The sequence below is a fragment of the Trichosurus vulpecula genome, chromosome 2 (assembly GCF_011100635.1).
Source record: "Trichosurus vulpecula isolate mTriVul1 chromosome 2, mTriVul1.pri, whole genome shotgun sequence".
Taxonomy (NCBI): Eukaryota; Metazoa; Chordata; class Mammalia; order Diprotodontia; family Phalangeridae; genus Trichosurus; species Trichosurus vulpecula.
The window spans coordinates 222745435-222768866 of record NC_050574.1 but is presented as its reverse complement, the minus strand read 5'-3'; the positions used below and the strand labels follow the sequence as shown (position 1 = coordinate 222768866).

Sequence of the window (23432 nt, the reverse complement as noted above, 5' to 3'; positions counted from 1 at the left end):
TTGTTTCTATATATTTTGGGGGTAGGTGGGTAAACAGGAGACTGATTTTCATGTACAACTAGAGTCACTTGGAGATTGAAAGTTAGGAGAAGACAAAGTGGCTATAAACAAGTAGATCTTTTTACATGGGGAATTTTGGAAGGGAGAATGAACAACTAATGCACTCTGCCACCTTCCCTCAAATGCAAGTCACACCTAAGTGAAGAGGTTGGCAGCATGACAGGGAAATTGATATGTTGCTCTCTACTGATTCAGTAAATCCTGGTTGATAAAGCTTAGGAAAGCATGAGGGTGGAAATGGAATAAGCTGATGCCTCCTTACATTATATAGTCTGAGTGTTTCTGCTTTTTATATAAAAAAGACTTTTATATGTGCTGAATTGATCATTGGTTAATCATTGGTTTTTTTTTGATGAATAGATACATGTATTGGACTGACTGGAGTACTAATGCTAAAATTGAGCGAGCCACATTGGGAGGAAACTTCAGAGTTCATATTGTAAACACCAGTCTGGTTTGGCCAAATGGTCTTACTCTGGACTATGATGAAGACTGGCTGTACTGGGCAGATGCAAACTTGTATGTATCTCCATTCCCTATGTGGTATTTTCAAGTAATTTTCGTTTTTCAGAAGAGAGGAACGTTTTATGGGCCTGTAGTTGGTGAAAAATATAACTAAAAGCAACTAGAAAAAAGAATCAAATATAGGAGTTACATGACAAGTATCCTTTATAAACACAGTTGTTACTTTATATGTGACTTTTCTTAGTAGGCGATGAAATCACACAGAATTCTTTCTTGTATTCAACTGTATGGAATTATTGAGGAATTAAATTGATTCAGTTAACTTGGGGTCGATGGCCATCTGATAGGAATTCTAACATTTCTTCTTTGTTCTTCTTAGTTTATCTTGTGATTTTGGTTATGTGATACTAGGCAACTCATAGTCTCCTCCATGCCTCATTTTCCTATCGTTGTTGTTTGTAGTTCACAGGTGATGTCTTGACTTATGTGTGAATTGGATTTGTGAGGCATTAGCCTCACTATGTCTTCTTGAGTCCAGCAGTAGGACAAAAATCAAGATGACTGGCTATGGCCCAGGATTCCGTGGATGACTTTGGCATCTTTGTTGCCTGGCCAAGCTCTAAACCATGCCTGTTTTAGCCACCTTCAGGGCCATTGGAACAAATTGTTTTTGTCAGTCATTAGGGTATAGGGAGTGTTCAGGAGGACTAGCACCTCTAGTGTGAAAGCTTGCCAAGTCTTTTTGGGGCTGCTCATCCACCTTTGGTGTCCACTTTCACCCAACTCTCACCTGTGGCTCCAAGAAGCTGTAGCATGTACAGTGACCACACCTTGGTAAACCATCTCAGCAGATGGGCTAAATCAGGTTGAGTGTAACTGACAGGCCTCGAACCTGTCACTGAGTTAGGGAGATGTTTAACCAAAGCATGTGAAGACTTCTCCTGGTGGAGTGGGCAGATGGGAACCTTTTTTTTTAACCTAAAATGGGTCAATAGTATTTTATGTCCATAATTGTATGCTTCCATATAAATGCTAAAATTAAGGTACCCACTGAAAGCCAAGTCAGGGAAGTAGTATATGTCTTCACATTCCTTATGTCAGGCTGGTTTTCTCTATGGATATCTGAGACTTCTCATTTCGAGGATGATTTTATGTTCCCTTACTATGTAAGTGACCTTTGGCAAATCATTTAACTTTTTTGGTCTCAGTTTCTTCATCTCTAAATTTGAGGGTAAATTTGAGGGCTAGGTAATCTTGAAGGTTACTTCCAATTAGAGATCCTGTGACTCAATATGGAAATCATGGACTAAGGAAACAAGACCCCCATCATGGTATGAAAAAGCACAAGAAAAACAGCCCTATTGGCAAACAGGCTCATGAAGAGGTCAGCTTGAGAGTGGGATAAAAGCGGTGGTTGGGTATAGGAGCCCGGGCTTTCTGAGTTCTTGTGTGATCTCGTTCATTTTAGGCAGAAGATTGAACGCTCCTCCTTGACTGGAGCAAACCGGGAAGTAATTATCAGTACGGCCATCCATCCCTTTGCCATGACTGTCTATGACCAACATATTTATTGGACTGACTGGAACACGAGGACGATCTACAGAGCCAACAAATATGATGGTTCAGAACAGATCGTAATGATCATGAATCTGCCACTGCGGCCAATGGATATTCATGTTCTAGTGAAGAGCAGGCAGCAGCAGTGCCCCAACCCCTGTAGCCAATTTAATGGAGGATGCAGTCATATCTGTGCGCCAGGTAAGGCCTTGCTGTGGATAATAAAAATGAACATGCCCAAAGACATGAATAGGAAAAAAACAAGCAAACCATGGGTTACAACACGTGGGGAAGAGGTCAGGGAGCTCTGCCCAAGATATAATAATAGAAGATTGCTTTAGAACACAGATTTCTCTAGTCAGGCCATATGTGAGCCTCTGACTTTGATCCCATATGCAACCCTTCTAGGACTGCAAGTAAGCAACTCATTTTTCAGTTTAATTCAGGTAATGGAGAAGTTGAGCTACTGAAGTTTATGGATTGAAGGAGCAATGCTATAGAGTTGGAAAAATGCTGGATTTTGAGTCAGAGTAGCTACATTAAATCCTGTTTCTGCCACTTACTACCTGAGTCACCTGGGCAAGTCACTTAGTATCTCTGGAACTCAGTTTCTTTATCTGTAAAACGAGTGGACTGGACTAGATCAGTGGTGTCAAACTAAAATAAAAACATCCCTCTGGGCCCCATATTGACTTAGAAAACCACAAATTGCCATTATTTATGTTGTATTATATTTTTATTTATTATGCTAAGCATTCTCCAATCACATTTTAATCTGGTTCTGCCAAACTTGAGAGTTTTTTATTCTGCAACGAATTAGATGTGGATTAGATGACCTTTATGGTCTCTTCCATCTGAATTTATGATATAATTTATATTATCCACATGGGGAAAAGCTAAGCTACCCATCCCTAGTAGATAGATATGGTTCATTCGCTTTAAGGAATGGAGTCTTTTTTAAAAAATATTTGTCATGATAGTTTGTAGTATGATGTCATATATATTAACGAGAAGTTTTGTGAAGACTCATTTTGGAATCTGGGCCCATGATTTCATTGGTATCAGTTGATTCCTGGTTTGGAGACCCTGTCCACTGATGAAAAATTGTCAGCTCATTTGCAATTTATCGAGCAGGGAGGTTCCAGGGGAATTTAAGGTAAAGGTTAAGGAACTTGCCCAGGATAACAAGACAGTTTGTGTTAGAGGTAGGATTTGAACTGAGGTGGTCCTGACTCCAAAGCTGACCCCCTTTCCACTGAGTCATGATGCCTTTCCTTCTGATTCACATTGCTTTACAAATTGGGTAAATTTTGCAAAAAAAAAAAAGAGTTCTCTTAGGATTAGGATTTCTACATAAGGGAAGGCTGTTTCTTTAAAAATTAAGTTGAGCTTTTCTATGGCGGGAGTAGCTGGAGGCTCTTATACAGCCGTGAAGGCTGCGGCACTGGCCGCGTCTGGCCGACCTGGGTGCCCGGAGCAAAGGGGAGATGGAAGGGAAGACGCAAAGCTTCAAGGATTTCCTGTACAATATTGAATAATGGTGACAAGGAGCATCCTTATTTCGTTCCTGGTCTTATTGGGAATGCCTCCAGATTTACAAGTAATGCTTGTTGATGATTTTAGGTAGATTCTTCTAACAGTTCTAAGGAAAAATAAGTATTTTTTAATAGAAATGAGTTATATTTTATCAAAAGTTTTTTCTGCATCTATTGATATAACATGATTTTTGTTACTTTTGTTACTGATGTAATCAATTGATAATTTGCCCTGCCTTCCTGGTGTAAATACCACCTGGTCACAATATTGTTTACACTTCTGTTAATCTAGGCAGTTTATTTTTGTAAATATTCTGTTTCACTTAAATTGTTTACTGCCTTATCACTGCTTTGACTTCATCTTGTAAATGGTTTGATTTGCTTTAAGTCATATTAACCAATGGTTTGCCAATTTTATTGTTTTTCTATAAAACCAACTCCTAGTCTATTCATTTTATTTATTCAGTGGTTCTATTACATTCAGTTGGTGTTTAATAGGGGATTTTTAATTTGCTTTTCTAGTTTAATTGCATTAACAATTCAATGGTCTGCTCTTTTGGTGCATCCTGTTGGTTTTGATATCTTGTCTCATTGTCATTCTCTTCAATGAAATTATTAATTCTGTGATTTGATCTTTCACCCGCTCGTTCTTTAAGATTGGGGTGTTTAGTCTCAAATTAGTTTTTAATCTATTTTCTATGGTCCTTTACTGAATATAATTTTCATTTCATTGTGATCTGATAAAGATGCATTTACTTTTCTGCATTTAACTATACTTTATATGTCCTAATATATGGTCAGTTTTTGTAAAGGTACCATGAACTTCTGAGGAAAAGATCTATTCCTTTCTATTCCCTCCGGCTGTCAATCATATTTAGCTTATCTAAAATTCTATTCACCTCCTTGACTTCTCTTTTAATTATTTTTTGGTTAGATTTATCTAATTCTGAGTGGGAAAGGTTAAAATCCCCTACTATTATAATACAATTATCTATTTATACCTGCAATTTATTTAACTTTTCCTTTAAAAAATTAGATGCTATAGCTTTTGGTACATAAACATTAGTATTGATATTGCTTCATTGTCTATGGAATTTTTATCATAATATAATTTCCTTTTTTTAATTAAATCTATTTTAGCTTTAACTTTGTGATCATGATTGCTAGTTCTGCTTTTTTTACATCAACTGAAGCATAATAAATTCTATGTAGCCCTTTTTTAAAAAAAAAATTAAGTTGAACTACTTTTCCCAACAATGTTTTTTGCTCTTTTCTCACAAATAATAATAATTAACATTTATATAATGATTCAAGGTTTACAAATTACTTTCCACACAATAACCCTGTGAGGTAGATAGTAAAAATAATATTTTGTCCATTTTTTGTATAGGTGAGATCTAGAGTTACAATGCACCTTAGAGATCGTCTGGTCCAGTTTCTTTATTTATCAGATGAAAAAATTAAGGCTTAGATAGGTTAAGTGACTTGCCCATGATTGGCCAACTACTTCCTAGCTAGCAGGAATTCAACCTCAGTTTTCCTTACATCAGTCCAATACTTTTTACATGACACCATGACACTTTATGGGGCAGGTAGGTGGCACGGTGGATAGAATGCTGGGCCTCAAGTCAGGAAGACTCATCTTCCTGAGATAAAATCTGACCTCAGACACTTACTAGCTGTATGACCGTGGGCAAGTCACTTAACCCTGTTTGCTTCAGTTCCTTATCTGTTCAATGAACTGGAGAAGAAAATGGCAAACTGCTCCAGTATCTTTGCCAAAAAGAGTCAGACAGGCCTGAACAACAACAACAGTGCCACTTTTCACATAAAATAAATCAAAATGCAGGAAATGTGTTTCTGTCAAACATAGATAGACTTATTAAGGCAGTTAAGTACACAGGTGAAAGAACACTAGACCTGGGAGTTTAAAGACCAAAACTTTGAATTTGGAGTGAGCAGGCTTGGATCTACATCCAGTGCTGACACTAGCTATGTGATCATATGCTTTCTCATCTGCAAAATAGGGATAAAAATAGACTGTATGCTTCACAGTGTTGTGAGGAAAATCTTGCTTAGGACCACAGGAGCATAGAAGTGGGGATGGAAGGGACCCCAGAGGCTGTCTAGCCCAGTCCTCTAACTTTACAAATGAGGAAACTCATGCCCAGAGAGTTTAGTTCGCACCAGTCATGACTGGTAGAGGTCAGGGTGTGAACCCAGGTCCTTGACCGCCAGGTATGGTACTCTTTCCACACTGCCTCTCTATGCAAATTCAAGTAATTAGTCTGGTGAAGTCCAGTCTGATTACTTTGTGTAGTTGTTTATGCAACCAAGTGTTTCTGAAGGAAAGTAGGAATGTCTTTTTTTTTTTTAACATTGTGATCTTTTATTTCTTTCTGGCATAACTTTCTTCAGGTCCTAATGGTGCTGAGTGTCAGTGCCCATCTGAGGGCCACTGGTATTTGGCAAATGGAAACAAACACTGCATTACAGACAATGGGACGAGATGCGAAGGGGTACAATTCACGTGCCTTAATGGGCGATGCATCTCAGAGAGGTGGAAATGTGATAATGACAATGACTGTGGGGATGGCAGTGATGAGCTGGAAAGTGTCTGCGGTAAGACCTTTTTGTCCCTTTGAAGGAATTCCAATGACAGTGTTGGGAGGTTGAGTACCAAGATTTATTGCACCTGGCTATTGGATTCAGGATGGAAATGTAAATAACTTAATCTGGGAATCCCGACTAGAGTACTGTTGCATCTTTAGTACATTGCTAAAGAATTTACATAACACAAGGGGCAGGAGACCCCACCATTGCATTCCCTAGGGATTCTTTCCCTAGTCTCCACTTCAAGTGCATTATGGTATGTAAAACACAGGGAGCTTTCTGTGAGTTGTGAAGTCAATTATTGTCTCTGTTTCTTCTTAAGAATTGCTGCTTGTACTCTGCTTGTTTTCCTGGGATTGAGATAAGCTGGTGTATCTTGAGAGGAATGTATGGACAAAAGAAAGGGGAATAACTTCTTTTCATCATACTTGATTTGGTTTTTAAAAAGAGTAGAAAAGGCATTTTGCATAATCTGACTAATTCAAGACTCTGTCTACTTTGCATGTAAGCCCATTTTGCAGCAGCCTTTGTTCTGGAAGGTAAATCCCAAAAGCTTTCAGACTTTTTTGGCTGCTTTTTTTCCTTTTAGAAACGGAAATGCTGCTTTAGTGAATACATCCCTTCAATTGTTTGTCCTTCTCCCTAGCATTTCACACTTGCCAGCCAACAGCATTCACCTGTGGCAATGGGCGTTGCGTCCCTTACCATTACCGCTGTGATCACTACAACGATTGTGGAGACAACAGTGATGAGGCAGGCTGCTTATTCCGAACTTGTGACTCCAACACTGAGTTTGCTTGCAACAACGGGAGGTGCATATCCCTGGAATATGTCTGCAACGGTATCAATAACTGCTATGATAATGGCACTACAGATGAGAGGAACTGCCGTAAGTCCATCCTAACCACCTATGATGCTTGAAGATTTGAAACCTTAGAATATATCAGATAAAATCAACCGTTCTCATGTTATTGGGCTCTTTTTTGGCTATTATTAAATATTTTTATGCTTAGGTCTTCTTTCTCCCCCTACCTCCTTTCAATAGCATCCCTACCCACCATTTTATTTTATGGAAGAAGAAATTGAGGTCTAGAGAAATGAAGCAATTTGTTCAAAGTTACACAAAGAATTAATGCACAACCAAGATTAGTTACAATTTTCATGATGTCTGTGCTCTTTTTATTTTGTTCAGTGTTGAAAAAGCATCTTTCAAATGATGCATGTTCTATAATTTCTTTTTAACAAAAATATACACTTTTTGTTTTGATGCATATTGTGGTTTAGTGGCCTGACAGTCATCTAAATGTTAGTCTTATTTTTTTTAATCATTTCAAGCTGATCGAACTTGCCAGTCTGGATTTACAAAATGTCAGAACACAAATATTTGTATTCCTCGGACTTATCTTTGTGATGGAGATAATGACTGTGGAGATATGAGTGATGAGAGTCCCACTCATTGTGGTAAGTTTGCAGTGCTTTCTTTATATTCAGTTTTTAAGGAGTTATGACACATTTCATAATGTAATCGAAAGAATTACTTGTGATTTTAGAATTATCAATCAAATTGTCATCTTAGGAGAGCCCCCTAAGAAATAAAGTAGAGCATTTCTTATGTGAAAATCAAACTTCCGCTCCCCTCTCCACATTTCCAAATTCTCCTCCAGTGGCCTATCTTAGTACCTGAACTTCTGCTGTTTCAGTTCTGAGATTCATTCCTGTGAGTTTTGAAGGTTTTAGGGTCTTCAACAGTACCCTGTTAAAAGATTAAAAATGACCCCAAAGTTTATTTACTTAAGGTTATTTAAAGGTTATTTACTTAAGCCATTTCTTTGGGTTTTTAAGATCCTTTACTGATATCCTAATACCCCTAGGAGTACATTAAGTGCCTTAAGCAACCACCTTGATTGAATGGACTATTGTTTTTACAGTCTAGGTATAAGTATGTTTCTTGACAGGTAGCAGCATCTACCAAACACTTTTTGGGAATCTGCAACCCACATCAGAAGGCCGCCTTTAAGCATCAATCATCCTTGGGGATAGAAGTTTAGATAGATCTATAGTGTATGAAAGTCTTAATTAATCTGCTTTTCTGACCAATGCACAAGAGTAGAAAGCCCAGAGTTAACAATGGAAGAGCCACGAAGAAGATGCAAAGGATCCAAATGCATGTATGAATCAGGGATGCAGGTATCAGTCAGGAATAGACAGTATAAATAGGGCTGTCTTTGGGCCATCTGGCTCATTATCAATATTTCCCTGGCCAATCAATGTATCAGGTCAAGGGGCTGCTCCAGGATGGTACAAATCCTGGAGGTTCATTGAAGCCAAGCTACAAGATCATGGTACACTTAGTCTCTCTGACTCTAGGGTGTGGAAAAAGAGACTCGGGAAAGGAATCTGAGTTAAGAGCCAAGTGGGTATTATAGTTAAAGGGGCCTATAATTTGAGAATGAATGAAAGGAGTGACCTGCCTACTCCCTAGGCATAGAGCATATAGCCTATCGCTGCATCCTTCCATTTTGCCACCAACAAACATAGAGACTTATTAGAAGCTGTGATGATATAATGTAGTACATAGACAGGGTGGGCAAAAATTCTGAGCAACAAGCTCGTGTTTCATTCATAGGTTTTGTCTTCTCTCGTTCCTTCAGTCTCTCTGACTTGTACCAGCAGTGAGTTCCGTTGTACATCTGGGCGCTGTATTCCTGCACACTGGTATTGTGATCGAGGAGTAGACTGTGCTGATGGCTCTGATGAACCTTCTTCTTGTGGTAAGAAAGGAGTCAGACTTAAGAAATATTAATAATAGGGTCATAGAAGACTAGAGCTGGGGTTCTTAATCTGAGGTTCATGGACCTCCTCCAAGGCTTCTGTGGATAGATTTCAGGGTGTTCTATGAACTTGGATGGGAAAAATTACATCTTTATTTCCACTAATCTTTGGCTTCCTTGGTAATCCTTTGTAGTTTATCTTATGCATTTAAAAACATGATTCTGAGAAGGGGTGCATAGGCTTCAACAGACTGTCAAAGGGGTCCATGACACAAAGTAGGTTAAGAGCTTCTGATCGAAGGGACGGATTGTGATGTCAGAAGTTCCTTCTTAAAAAATTCCTTCTTCCTTTCCTCCTCCCCTTGTACCCCAGGTTGAATTGAAAATTCTTCGTGAATTCCAAAGTGGCCCAGGCTTATAACAGCTGCTGCATATTGTTGGCAGTGGTGGACTGCATACTAACGTTGCCTAATGCAATTGTCTGAGTAGAAAACAGGGTGAGGAGGAGGGAGTAGTAATAGAGAGCTGACTAGGTGGTATATGCTGAGCAAAGGGCCTATTGACTCTCAGATTCTCTGTTCCTGGAAATTGAAATGGGTAAATGGATGAGGTGAGGGAAAGATGACAAATGTGTATTTATTTTATGGTTCAATTGAGTTCAATTTAACTTTAATTAATTTTCTCTCCTCTAAAATGTGGGCGTGGACAATATGAATCTATAAGGCCCCTTCCAGCTTTATTTTTTTTTGTTTTTTTTGGCAGGACATTTGGGGTTAAGTGACTTGCCCAAAATCACACAGCTAGTACATGTGTCGAGTGTCTGAGGCCGGGTTTGAACTCAGGTTCTCCTGACTCCATGGCTGGTTCTCTACTCACTGTGCCACCTAGCTGCCCCCCTTCCAGCTTTAAATCTGTGACCCTATGATCCTGTGGTAGGGTAGGCAGTGTGCTGGACTTGCAGCTATAAGACCTGCTTTAACTAGATTGTGTCACCTTTTGCAAGTCTTTTAACCTCTCAAGACTTCATTTTACTCATTTGTAAAGTAAGGGTTTTGAATCGTAAGAGTCTTTCCAGCTTTGACGTTGTGTAATTTTGTTCAGTTCGGTTCAATTAAGTTAAAAAACAACAACAGATCATTGACAATTCAGTTTTCTAGTTGCCCAATACTGGAGTGTGGTAAGGAGCTTCTTAGTCCCCTATTCCAGTGTCTGTGATCCTTCTTCTGAGGCTCCCTAGAGTAGCCAGCTGTTACCTCTCCATTTCTTCCCTTCCCGTTGTTCTGCCTTTTCTTTGTTACCATGTGCTGGCTGCAGTGCCGCGGCTGAGTTCAGTTGGAGCCCATCATCACTATCAGACCAGCCTGGCCCATGAATAGACAGCAGGAAATTCTTAAGCCTTTCTGCATTGTGGATATCTTTGAAAGTCTGGTGAAGCCTAAGAACTCTTTCCAGGGCATAATGCTTTTAAATGCATAAAATAAAATATATAGGACTACAAAGAAACCAATTACATCAAAATACAGTTCTCGAAATATATCTTTTAAAATGTTCACTAACTCCAGGTTAAGAAATCCTGCTTAAGAGAGATTTTCCTGGTTATTTCTCTTGATTTGTGGTCAGTTTGGGGTTCTAGTACTTGGAGCTGTCAAAGCTCTTTTTCTTACACTGGAATATGTTAGTAGTAGGAAAAGAGTATTAGATTTGACACCAGAAAACCCATGTTTGAATCCTACTTGCTTACTTACTGGCAAATCATATAACTTTTTTGAGCCTGACCCCCTGTTTCCTCATTTATAAAAATGGGAAAATAATACCTATGTTAGCCATGTTTCGGACTTATTGTGAGGTTCAGATTAGATAGTGTATGTAAATGAAAAGCACGTGCCACACAGATGTCATAAATTTACTATTTAAAAAAATAATATTTAATTTTTCTCCAGTAACACGTAAAAACAGTTTTTAACATTCATTATTTCTTTTTAGTTTTTAGTTTCAAATTCTATCCCTCCCTCCCATTCCTCCCCTCTCATGAGATGGTAAGCAATCTGATACAGGTTATACATGTGCAATCATATAAAACATTTCCATATTAGTCATTTTGTAGAAGAAAACTCCAACTAAAAAAGAAAGTTAAAAAAGGGTATATTTTGGTCTGTATTCAAACTCTATCAGTCCTTTCTCTGGAGGTGGATAGCATTTTTCATCATGAGTCCTTTGGGATTGTCTTGGATCATTGTATTGCTGAGAATAGCTAAGTCATTGACACTTGTTCATCATACACTATTGCTGTCACTGTGTACAGTGTTCTCCTAGCTCTGCTCACTTCACTCTGTATGAGTTCATGTAGGCCTTTCCAGGTTTTTCCGAAATCATCCTTTTCGTCATTTCTTACAGTACAAAAATATTCCATTATAATCATATACCACAGCTTGTTCAGTCATTCCCCAGTTGATGGACATTCTCTCTATTTCCACTCCTTAGCTACTACAAAAAGAGCTGCTGTAATTATTTTTGCACAAATAGGTTCTTTTCCCTTTAAAAAAAATCCCTTTGGGATACAGTCCTGGGACTGGTGGAGTGGTGTTGCTGGATCAAAGGGTATGCGCAGTTTTATAGCCCTTTGGGCATAGTTCTAAATTGCTCTCTAGAATGGTTGGATCAGTTCACAACTCCACCAACAGTGCATTAGTGTCCCAGTTCTTCCACTTCTCCTCTAACATTTATCATTTTCCTTTTCTCTCATATTAACCAATCTGATAGGTGTGAGGTGGTAGCTCAGAGTTGTTTTAATTAGCATTTCTCTAATCAATAGTGATTTAGAGGATTTTTTCATATGACTATAGACAGCTTTGATTTTTTCATCTGAAAACTGCCTGTTCACATCCTTTGATCCTTTATCAATTGGAGAATGACTTATGTTCTTATAAATTTGATTTAGTTCTCCATATATTTGAGAAATTAGGCCTTTATCAGAGATATTTGATGTAAAAATTTTCCTCCTTTTTTCTTTCTCCTTTCCTTCTAATTTTGGTTGAATTGGTTTTGTTTGTGCAAAACCTTTTTAATTTAGTACAACAAAGATTGTCCATTTTTGACTCCCTAATGCTCTCTGTGTCTTGTTTGGTCCTAAATTCTTCCCTTATCCACAGATCTGATAGGCTAACTAGTCCATGTTCTCCTAACTTGCTTATGGTATCACTCTTTATGTCTAAGTCGTGTGCCCATTTTGACTTTATCTTAGTATATGGTATATCTTCTATTTATTATTAATTTAAAAGGCAAAGGGATAACATAGACTCTGACTGTGTTTTCCCAGACTCAGAAGGGAGAATAAGGAACTGCTTAGCAAATAGAGCCATTTTGCAGATGTGGCCCGAGAAATATCTCTCGGCAAAGACAATTATTCACCTGAAAAAATTATTCCTGGCTCTTTCCTTTCAGAACAGTGCATCAATGTAGTCATATTTCATAGGTTTAGTGAGAAGAAGAGTATGATTGGCAATATTAATAACAGAGTAATAATAGTAATAATGGCTAGCATTTACGTAGGACTTACTATGTGCCAGGGACTGTGCTGCGTTTTACAAATTTTATCACATTTGATCCTCATAACAACTCTGTGAAGTAGATGCTATTATGATCTGTCTTTTGCAGTTGAGGAAACAGGAAAAGAGAGGTTAAATAGCTAGTAAGTCCGGTGAGATTTGAACTCAGATTTTCCTGATTTCAGGCCAAGCCCCACCTCCATTGTGCCATCTAGTTGCCTGTAATTCAGAGAGCAAGTTGATCTGATGGCTTATCATCAAATTAAATAACCTCAGATGAAATAGAAAGTTAGTGAGGTATAATTACATAGTAAATAACGTAATTTTGGAGAAAGAATTTGCATCTTAGTTTTGACCCTTGTGTTTCCCAGTCTTGGGTCTATAAATGTTGACTTTTGTGAATTTTTTATTTCTCTAGAAACCAAATCTGTTTAATATAATTGATCACACCAAGCAAGGTTATTAATTTTGCAGTGTCTCATGTGAGGACTTGTTCAGCAGACCAGTTCAGATGTGATGATGGCAGGTGTATTCCAAGCACATGGATCTGTGATGGTGACAATGACTGTGGGGATATGAGTGATGAGGATCAAAGACACAGCTGTGGTATGTGGAATAAATCTCATCCCATGTAATATTTCATCCCTTGGAAATAATGCTGAGTGGCCCTTTTATCCTTGGACGATTTTATGCTTAGAAGAGATTTCTTTTTAATTGAATGGAGGTGTCAGAATTTTCTCTTTGCATCTCATCCTAAAATTATTTGATGTTCTCCACTTAAATGCTTTATGATATTTTTTTTTAAAAAAGAAACCCCACATTAATTTATCTCTGGTGCACTTAGCCAGCTCAAGTAATTACCTAAATGGAGGTGACTTAATAAGACTATCAATTTCTAGAGCAGATAAAGATAACTCCGAGTCTTGCTTTAGGAACAGTTTTGCCAATACCAATTCTACAACTCCAAATCTCATAATCTGGCTTTTAGCTGTGCCTTGTTGGTGGGGGAAGGGGAAGTTATTCCATCTAAGTGTCTCTATCTGTTTCTAAATGAAAAGACAGATCTTCTCATTGAATCCCAAAAGAAAACTGGAATGCTGGCCAAAATGCCTCAGGAGATGGCCTTCCCACTACAGAAAATTCAAAATAATGGCCACAGGAGTTCTGCAGGTCCAACAACACCTGTGAATCCCTCTTGTGTGAAATAACTGTGGTCTATAGTTCAGCTTTGGATGAGCTGAATAGACAGGTTGGACAGAGCTGATGAATTGATCTTGGTGTTTTATTTTCCTGCTTTTTGAGCAGTTCTGAGGCACCGATAATGAGATTGAATAAAACAACTGCCTCTTTATCTTTCTTTGAGGTAAAGAAAACATGCTAGAAACTCATTTGTTCTTTGCTAAGTCATTTGATTTCAGAGTTTTGGGAAACTATTGATTGAAAATAACTCCTCTCACCTACACTGCTTCTATAGGATTTTTGTTGTTATTGTTTGGTTGTTTCAGTCATGTCTGACTCTTCATGACCCCATTTGGGGTTTTCTTGGCAAAGATACTAGAGTGGTTTGCCTTCTTCAGCTCATTTTACATATGAGGAAACTGAGGCAAATGGGGTTAAATGACTTGTCCATGGTCACACAGCTAGTAAGTATCTGAGACCAGATGAACCAGGATCTTTCTGACTTCAGGTCTGGCACTCTATCCACTGTACCTCATAGCTGCCCTGTTTCTGTGGGATACTTATCAGCTGTTTAAGCATGAGTAAGTCACTTAATCTCATCTCATGGGCTTGTTGTAAGGCTAAATTCCAATAATGTATGAAAAATGCTTTGCCTATAGGAAAGTACTATCTAGAGCCAGTTAGTGGTATTACCTAGTTTGTAAAGTTATTATGAGTGTGATATATGCAGTGTATTTTTCCATTTCTACCATCTCAACCTCTCTCATCCAGTCCCTCTTCTTTACTCAAATGGCCCCTACACTAATTTAGACCCTCATCACCTCATGCCTGGACTGTTGCAATAACCTCCTGCTTGGACTCCCTGTCTTAAATGTGCTGTATTCCAACCCACCCTCCACACAGCTGCTAAATGAATTTTCGTAAGGCACAGGTATAATTATATTACTCAATAAACTCTAGTGCTTCCTTTTGCCTTTAGGATCAAATAAATCCTCCTGGTCTTTAACCTTCCTTGCCACCAAGTCCTGACCTAGCTTTCCAACCTTGTTATACATTTCTCTCTTTCCCAAATTTTGCAGACCAGATAATTGACCTTCTTGTTGAACACATGATGCTCCAGCACCTGTATCTGCACCTTTGCTTTCATTGTCTCCATTCTTGGAGTGGGCCAGGGGAACAGGGGGACTTCTTCACCTCCATGTCTAAAAATCTTTTGTTTCCTTCAAAATTCAACTGAAATTCTTTCCACACGGAGCCTTTTCTGTGAATGACTCTCCCACCTCACATTACCTTGCATTTATTTTGTTTATACTAATATATGTCCGTGTTGTCTGCCCATGTATAGCAGAGGGTACTTCTAGAGTGTAAGCTTCTTGAGGGCAGGGACTTTTTCATTTTTGATTTTGTATCCTGAGTTCCCAGCATAGTTCTTGGTATGTTATAGGTGGTTAATAAATATTTTTTGATTAATAAAATGTACATAATTTTAAAATTTTTGCTGAATTATAAATTTTCTGAGGATAGGGGGGATATCTAATTTATCTCTGTTTCTGTTTTAGCCACTAAAGCACTGCTTTGCTTGTAGCAGGTGCACAATAAATATTTGTTGGGCAAGTAACAAATGAACAAAATATGATAGATAGGTTCTGCTTCTTTCATCTGACAGAATCTAGGTCCAGGCAATGGAAATGGCATTTTAGATGCATTTTTATTATAATCTATAATTTTTATAGGATGTGTTTTGCCATCTTTTCTCCTATTTATATGAAATGTCTGCTAACTTAAAAGGAAGAAGTAAGTAAACTGAATTGGAACAATTTTTCATGACATATGTGGTGCTCAATGTGCTTTGGTTTCAGCTGACCGCAACTGTACTCATAATGAATTTACATGTGTCAACAACCGGCCTCCTCTCAGGAGGTGCATTCCCAGAGCCTGGATCTGTGATGGAGATGCAGATTGCAATGATGCTTATGATGAACATCAAAACTGCACCAGGCGTTCTTGCACTGAGAATGAATTCACTTGTGGCAATGGGCTGTGTATCCGAAATTCTTACAGGTTGGTTTTGGTATGAGAGAAGCTTCAATCAGGCTCTTTGCGATGCAGAGCAATCCTTTTATTTGCCTTTGGTGGATTCATTATCATGTTCCCTGAAGAAGTTGCTCTCACCCTTATTCATTATCCTCAAGTCTGCCACCCTCCCTCTCACTTTCTGCAAATGACTTTGCCTCCCACTATATGGAGATTAAGGCTATCAGACTCACTTCCATCAACTTCCCTTTTCTGTGTCTCAGCTTTCCTACGTGTCTTTTCCTATCCTCTCTTATACTATCATCAATCTAATTCAGACCCTTATTACTTGTTTTAGAGAGGCAGACTTGCTCTAGCAGACAGAGATTAGTCTTGGAGTCAGGGAGTCCTCTGACACATTCTGATTGGGTGGTCCTGAGCAAGATGCTGGACAGCTCAGTGCTCCAGACAGCTTTCTCAGCTTTTAAGTTGAAAATCAGGTGCCATTCTGCATTTGAAGCTGAAATCTCCTCTTTAGGAATCCCTTATAGAAATGAAATTACACGCCTTCTAAGTGGGTGGGGAAAGGGTGGAAGGGAGGGAGAGAAAAAGAAAAGAATGTGAAAAAAAAATAAAAAAGGATGAAATGACAGACCCTTGTGCCCTTATCCTAAATAACAACAATAATAACGATGATAACTAAAATATGTATAGCACTTTAAGGATTGCAAAGTACTTTGTATTTTCTCATTTTATGCTCACAACTCTGAGAGGTAAGTGCTATTATTATCCTCATTTATATATATTGAGGAAACTGAGATAGATGGAGGTTAAGTGACTTGCCCAGTGTCACACGGATAGTAGGTATCTGAGGCTGGATTTGAACTCAGATCTTCTTGTCTCCATGTTTAGTGTTCTGTCTGTTATGCCACCTAGCTGCCTCAAAACTGTGGGGTTTTTTGGTCTCTAGTTTCTGATAATCTTAGCCATATAGTTTGGTCCTCAGAGTTCACCCTCATTTTACAGATGGGAAAATTGAATACCTGAGAGCTGAAGTGACTTCCTTGGAGTCAAAGTCAATCATTTAACAAGCAGAGACAAAGATTCAAAACCAGATCTTCTAATTCCAGGTCTAGGACTCATTTCATTACTTCATGAAGTGTACCTTTTTGAACCTATCCCAGGTCCACTAGCACCTTGCTCAATCAATTCTCTCTTTCTCTTTTCACCTTCATTTTTTATCTCTTTATTGATTCCTTCCTCTCTGCCAATAAGCATGTAAGTTCTCCAGTCTAAAATTCTTCTTCCAACTTTGCTTGAGTACCCTTCCCATCTGATTCATTCTTTTCATCACCAAGCTCCCTTAAAGGAGTAGTCTATGTTTGATGTCTCTATTTTTCCCCTACCATTTCTCTATTCTCCTTTATTTTTTTTATCTTAACCTATAATGTCATCCATCCATGTAGGGAGCTCCCAGTGTGGAAACTCCATTTACCAATGCAGGTGTGTAACTCAATGTCCTAGAGAGCTGTTTGAGGGCATTGAGAGATTGAAAGACTGGTCCAGGGTCACACAGCCAGTATATGGAAGAGGTGAGACTCAAAGCCCATTTTCAAGGCAAATTCTGTCTACTGCTCCTCCATGATTCTGTTAGTTAACCACTCATTAACTTCTTGCAATTTGGATCTTTCCCCTTTTGAAGCTACTTTGTAAAAGGGCATTAATTACTAAACCTAATGACTTAAAAACTCTTTCTCCTTCTTTACCTGCCTTTGGTATTTGACATTAATCACATCCTTCTTCTGGACACTTACATTGGCTTCTAGAATATTTCTCACTCTCTTCCTTCTCTCCTTTGTCCTTTGCTATCCTGTATCACTATTTCCATCTGACACAGATACTTCCTAAGGTGCTGGCTTTGGGCTGTTCTTCTTTTGTCTTCTTCTGTATTCTCTCCCTTGCTGATCTTATTCACTCTCATGACTTCAGTTGTCATCTTAAATCTGTATCTTTTATCTGAATCACTTTTCTAAGATCTAGTATCTTATGGTCATTCTCAGCTGGAACTCATTACTGATACTTCAAACTCAATATGTCCAAAATGGACTCATCATGTTTCTTCCTCTTTCTGCTCCTGAGGTCACAGTCAATCAATCAACAAAGATTCAAAACTAGATCTTTTAACTCTAGTGTTCACCTTGTTATATCATGAAGTATACCTTTTGAACGTATCCCACATCCACTAGTACCTGATTCTGTCAATGATCTGTTTTTCTCTTTTGCACATTTAATTTGTAGTTCTTTGTTGGCACCTTCCTCTCCTAGTTGGTGCCATGCCAACAAACGTTTCTAGATTAAAGAATGGCACCATGATTGTCGCAGTAACTTGGGCTAGAAACCTCCACTGTCTTTGACTCATCATTTACATTTACCCAATGAGTCGCTGAATGCTGCTTATTCTTCACTTGAAATGTCAATGTCTCTTGAAACCATTCTTTCTCATTTCCACCTGCACAAACCTAACTCAGATACTTACTTCATTTGCTTCCTAATTGGTCTTCTCTTCTCTAAGTTATCCTTCATTTAAGCCATACTACACAGCACTTGATAGATTAGCAGGCTGTTTATTTTCTTAAGGGCAGAGACTGTCTTCTTAACACTGCCTTTTCCTCACTGGTTAGCATAGTATATGGTAGAAGTGTGTAGGCAGTGCAGTAGAAAGAGTGCTGGAATTGGAATCAGGCAGATGTGAGTTCAAATCCTGCCTCAGACACTAGCTCTATAACCTCGAACAAGTTACTTAACCTCTCTCAGTCTCACTTTCCCCATCTGTAAAATGGGGATAATTATAACTCCTACTTCACTAGGCTGTTGTGAGCATCAGATACGATAACAGATGTAAAGAGCTTTGAAAACCTTAAAGCATTGTGTAAATGCTATTATTATGATTATCATTATTTTTTATTATATTACATGTACTTGGTGCTTCATAAATGTTTGTCCTGTTGTTATGGTATTATATTCATATAGCATTGCTCCAATCTTGTTTTTCTCTTGCTCCAAACCTCTTCTTGCATTCAGTTTGGTCCCTAACCACCTCTCCAACTTTGTCTTCCACTACTACTCACAGCTAATGAACATGTACTGGGCTTCTCTGCCACCATGGTTTTGCTCAAGTCTTCTCCTCTCTTTGGAATGCTTTCCCCTTCTCTGTCTATTGAAATCCTACCTGGCTGACAAAACCCAGCTCGGATGCCACTCCTTCATGGAGTGCTCCATGAGCAATCCCAGCTGGAAGCCTTGATGGGATTTAGGGTTGGAAGGGACCTTAGGAATTATGTAGTGCAACTCCTCATTTTAGAGATGAGAAACCTGGGTCCAGGAGACATGGACTACCTTGCTCAAAGTTGTACAGTTAGTATGTAATGGAGCTTGGATTTGAACTCTGGTCCTCTATCAATCTTGGGCTCTTTCTATCAGGCTACACTGTCTTCTCTCAACTTGTTTAGTGTTTTCCTTTTGGCACATATATTTTCCTTGTGAGCTCCTCAAAGGCAGGAACTCTTTTTTGCCTTTCTTTGTATCCCTGATGCTCAGCCTGGCACACACTAGGTGCTTAATAGGTGCTTGTTGGCTGACTGACTAAATGGCCTTGTGCTGCATTATAGCCATTTCTGTACATATCTCATCTCCCCTGCCAGACTATAAGCTCCTTTTGGGGAAAGACCCTTCATTTCTTATTTGCCTTGAAGGGAATCATGCACAAGAGGGACTAGATTTGTTCTACAGGAGAGGGGCAATGGGTGGGAGATTCAAAAAGGCAAACTTAGGCTGGATGTCAAGGAGAAATTCTTAACAGGGCTTTCTAAAAGTGGAACGGGCTTCCTTTGGGAAGTAGTGTGTTCCTGTCACTGAAGGTCTTTATGTAAAGGATGGATGAACTTTTAGGAATTATGGAAAATAGGGGACACTTATTTCAGATATGGGTTAGACTAGATGGTGTAATGGCAAGCAAAGTGGGATTTTTTGTTTTGTTCTTTTTTTTTGGAGTTCTAGGTCTTCTCAGCATTAAGGTAATCAAGTGCCTTTGATTGAGACTTGCCTTTGTTTCAATCAAGAGTCCTTGATTGAATCAAGAGTCTTTGATGACCTGCTTAAGTCACAAGAAAGCCTGAGTCACATGAGTTTGAGTCACATGGTTGTGATGCCCTCTGACCCTGAAGAAGTGTATATATGCTCTGAGGTTGGCATTTTGCTTTGGGGGCTCACTCATTGGAAGAGCTTTCCTGTTATTTGGCTAGACAAGACTCTGGGTAGCTATTAAGGAGTGCCACCCCCCCCCACCCGCCCCAGCTTTGAAAACCCAGATATTGGTGCTTCTGTCTCTGTTAATTATGTATATATTGCTACGGACAGATGGTTAGAAACCTTGTCTGCTGATTTGTGTTATTTGCTTTGTTGATATAATTTCTCTTTGTAATTTCTGTTTGTGTTTTCTCTGAAGTACATGGTGCTGACTTTTTCCCCTGAACTAAGTGAATGGTATGTGTATGTTTAATGAAAGTGAGACTGTAAACCCCTTAAAGTTGTTTTCCTTAGAGAAGCCGATCAAAGAACCTAAACTAGCAGCCCTCCTGTGTGCTGGTGTTATTGGCTTTACACAGCCACAGTAGCTGCAGGTAGCATTGTTGTTACAGATGGCCTCTGAAATTCTGTGATCCATATTCCCCACTGGACCCATCACAGAGCCTTATGATTAGCAAGCAATTAATAAATCCGTAGTGAACAAATAAAGCCTACACACACACACACACACACACACACACACACACACCCCTACCTTTCATCTATAAATTTTTTCCATATAGTCATTCTACTTTTTATATCATATTTTTGTGTTTTTTTAAAGCTACAAATTGTCTTTCTTTTTATTTGACATAGTTCCTTGCACATATATATATATTTAATATGATTAATCTGAGCTATAAAGACACCTCGGAAGCTTAAGCATGGTTTCCCAGAGGTGATATTACAATAGAGCCTACTTATGTTCAAAGTTACTGGGCTTTCCTTCTTTCTACGCTTCACAGGAGGCTCTCTTCATTCTTATTCTTATTACTCACCTCTGTTCTGATAGGTTTGTATTCTCTTTTCTTTTCTTATCTGCTGGCTGAAGGGTTTTGAATGGCTTTTGCCCTGGGTCATAAACAGTAGAAGGCCCGCCATTTGTCAGATCATCAATGTCATGGTGTTTAGAACAGTTCAGAATTTTTCTCCCCTTGAGTAGCAGGGCCTTCTAGAAAGTATGCCCAGTAATGTGAGTCCGCTTGGATGCTCAGAGGAATACCGAGAGCAAACTGGGAGGTCTTTTTTTCTTGTGTGTTTAGAGGCACATATTGGGAAATCTTCTCTTTTTCTTTTCTTATTTTAAATGGATTCCTCTTTTGGCTCATTATTGATGCTGCTGAAGAACTGGGATGAGAGTCAGTCGTGAACAGCTTGATTTAACAGTGATACTCTGCTGCTGTGAATTAAAGACTCTGGCAATACGTTTCCTTAACAGACCTTTTCTACCTTCCTGGGCTGTGTCTGACATAGAGAAAGGAAAAGTCATGTAGAAAGCAGTTAAATGCTTCTATGGTTCTAAGAGGGTCCACAGTGCTTTACTTTGATCACACATTGTCTATATTGTTTTACTTGGATCACACATTGTCTTCATAGCTGCATTGTGTGCATAGGTAAGAAGACTTTTAGTAATGCCATGCCGGTGTTGGAGACAGCTAGGTGGCATAGCCAATAGAGTGTTGCTTCTGGGATCAGGATGACCTGAGTTCAAAAGTAGCCTCAGACCCTAATTTTGTGACCTTGGGCAAGTCACATAAATCTCTGTTTGCCTCAATTTCCTCAGCTGTAATATGGAGATCATAATAGCACCTACCTCCCAAGGTTGTTGTGAAGATCAAATGAGGTAATATGTGTAAAGTGCTTAGCATAGTGCCTGGCTCAAATACTATATAAATGCTAGCTATAATTATTGCTGTTGTGTTGCTTTCATCATCATTATCATCATCATCATCTTTATTATTATGCACTCAAAGGGCTGTTTGACTTTGTCACTGGCTTTCATCTTTCCACTGGATCCTCTTCTATCCCCAATGCCAATTGAATGGATGAATGAATGAATGAAAAAAATTATTAATGGCTTACTATGTGCCATGTAGTATATTAAGTGCCAGGTTACAAACACAAGCAAGTAAGATGTATTCAAAAATGGTGGCCAGGGAGGAGTGTGTAGGACAGAGAAGTCAAAGGGAATAGAGTTTGGAGACATGAGACAAGTGACTCGTGTGTCCTTTCCAGGAATGGTAATGTTGATTTCATCACCATTTTCAGAATTAGCGTTGGACAGTGGCATGGGAGGGTCCCATACTGAGACTGGGGTAGATAAAGTGAATGCTTACCCATCACAAGTCAGGGTCGTGGGGTGGGAGCTTAAGCCTTGCTTAAAGCTGCTGAGATGGTGGCATCTCTTCAGTATCTATGTTGATCTTGAAAGTTTGCTGCTGGAGGGGAAGGGCGTTCAAGGTGTTTTCATGGTGACACTGTTGCCCCATCAGGTCTTTGCTCAACAGGAGCAGAGTGAACTGGCTTGTTGGTTTAGGTACATTCACCAAGGTTCAACTCACTTTCTTCACAAGGCCCATTCTGATCCATGAATCCTGTCTGGTTTGCTAATATACCCTCTACTATTCCCCACCCATTATTTTGTATTTACTTTGTTATGTTTCCTTACTTATTTGTGAGCATGCTTTTTCTTCCCAATGGAGCAGAAGGAGAACAAGGACTTTTGCTTTTATGTTTGTGTTCCTAGGATGTAGCTCTGTGCTAGGCACATCATGGACACTTAGTAAATGTTAGTTGAATGAATGAATAACTAAGGATACACCTTCATCCATAGAATCTGGCCTAACATACAGATAAATAGATAATTTTGGTTTTCACATTAAATTGTTGGAGCTTGTTAAAATCTATATATTAATTCTGATTATATTCTACCATCTTAAGTTTTAATGCTACAAAAATGAATATCCTTTTCACTGTGATCATTATGATCACCCTTTCATGTTTTCTGATGAAAGTATCACTTACTTTCCCAGGTGTGACAGGCGCAATGACTGTGGCGACAGCAGTGATGAGAGAGGCTGTGTATACCAGCCTTGCCAGCAGGATCAGTTTACCTGCCAGAATGGCCGGTGCATTTCTAAAGCTTACCTCTGTGATGGAGAGAATGACTGTGGAGATTTGTCTGATGAGCTGGAACATCTTTGTATTACTCCAGAAGCCACATGCCCACCCCATCAATTCAAGTGTGACAATGGAAACTGCATTGCAATGATGCAAATCTGCAACCATCTAGATGACTGTGGCGATAATAGCGATGAGAAAGGATGTGGTGAGTGCTCTAATGACTGGGTAAAGGAAGACTAGGAGATCAATTGAGGTTTTTAAAGATGTTGCTAAAATTACACATCAGGGTAGATTAACACAGATTGGTCCTCCTTGGTAGTTTGGGTTTGTAAGATCATTGATTTAGGGAAGGATTGGTCTTCAGAGGTCATTTTTTCTAATCTCTTCATTTAATGGTGAAACTGAGGCCCGGAGAGATTAAGTAACTTGCTCAAAGTCATACGGAT

General features: G+C 38.9%; 1 protein-coding gene across 1 annotated transcript in view; it reads left to right on the top strand.

The window, feature by feature from the left end:
• Window positions 1-23432, top strand: part of LRP2 (LDL receptor related protein 2) — a 263004-nt gene that overhangs the window by 163738 nt on the left and 75834 nt on the right. The window contains 9 exon segments of the mRNA XM_036745398.1: window positions 421-579; window positions 1994-2283; window positions 6036-6239; window positions 6877-7119; window positions 7566-7691; window positions 8882-9001; window positions 13021-13152; window positions 15585-15786; window positions 22896-23191. Coding sequence (XP_036601293.1) covers window positions 421-579; window positions 1994-2283; window positions 6036-6239; window positions 6877-7119; window positions 7566-7691; window positions 8882-9001; window positions 13021-13152; window positions 15585-15786; window positions 22896-23191 — 1772 coding nt within the window.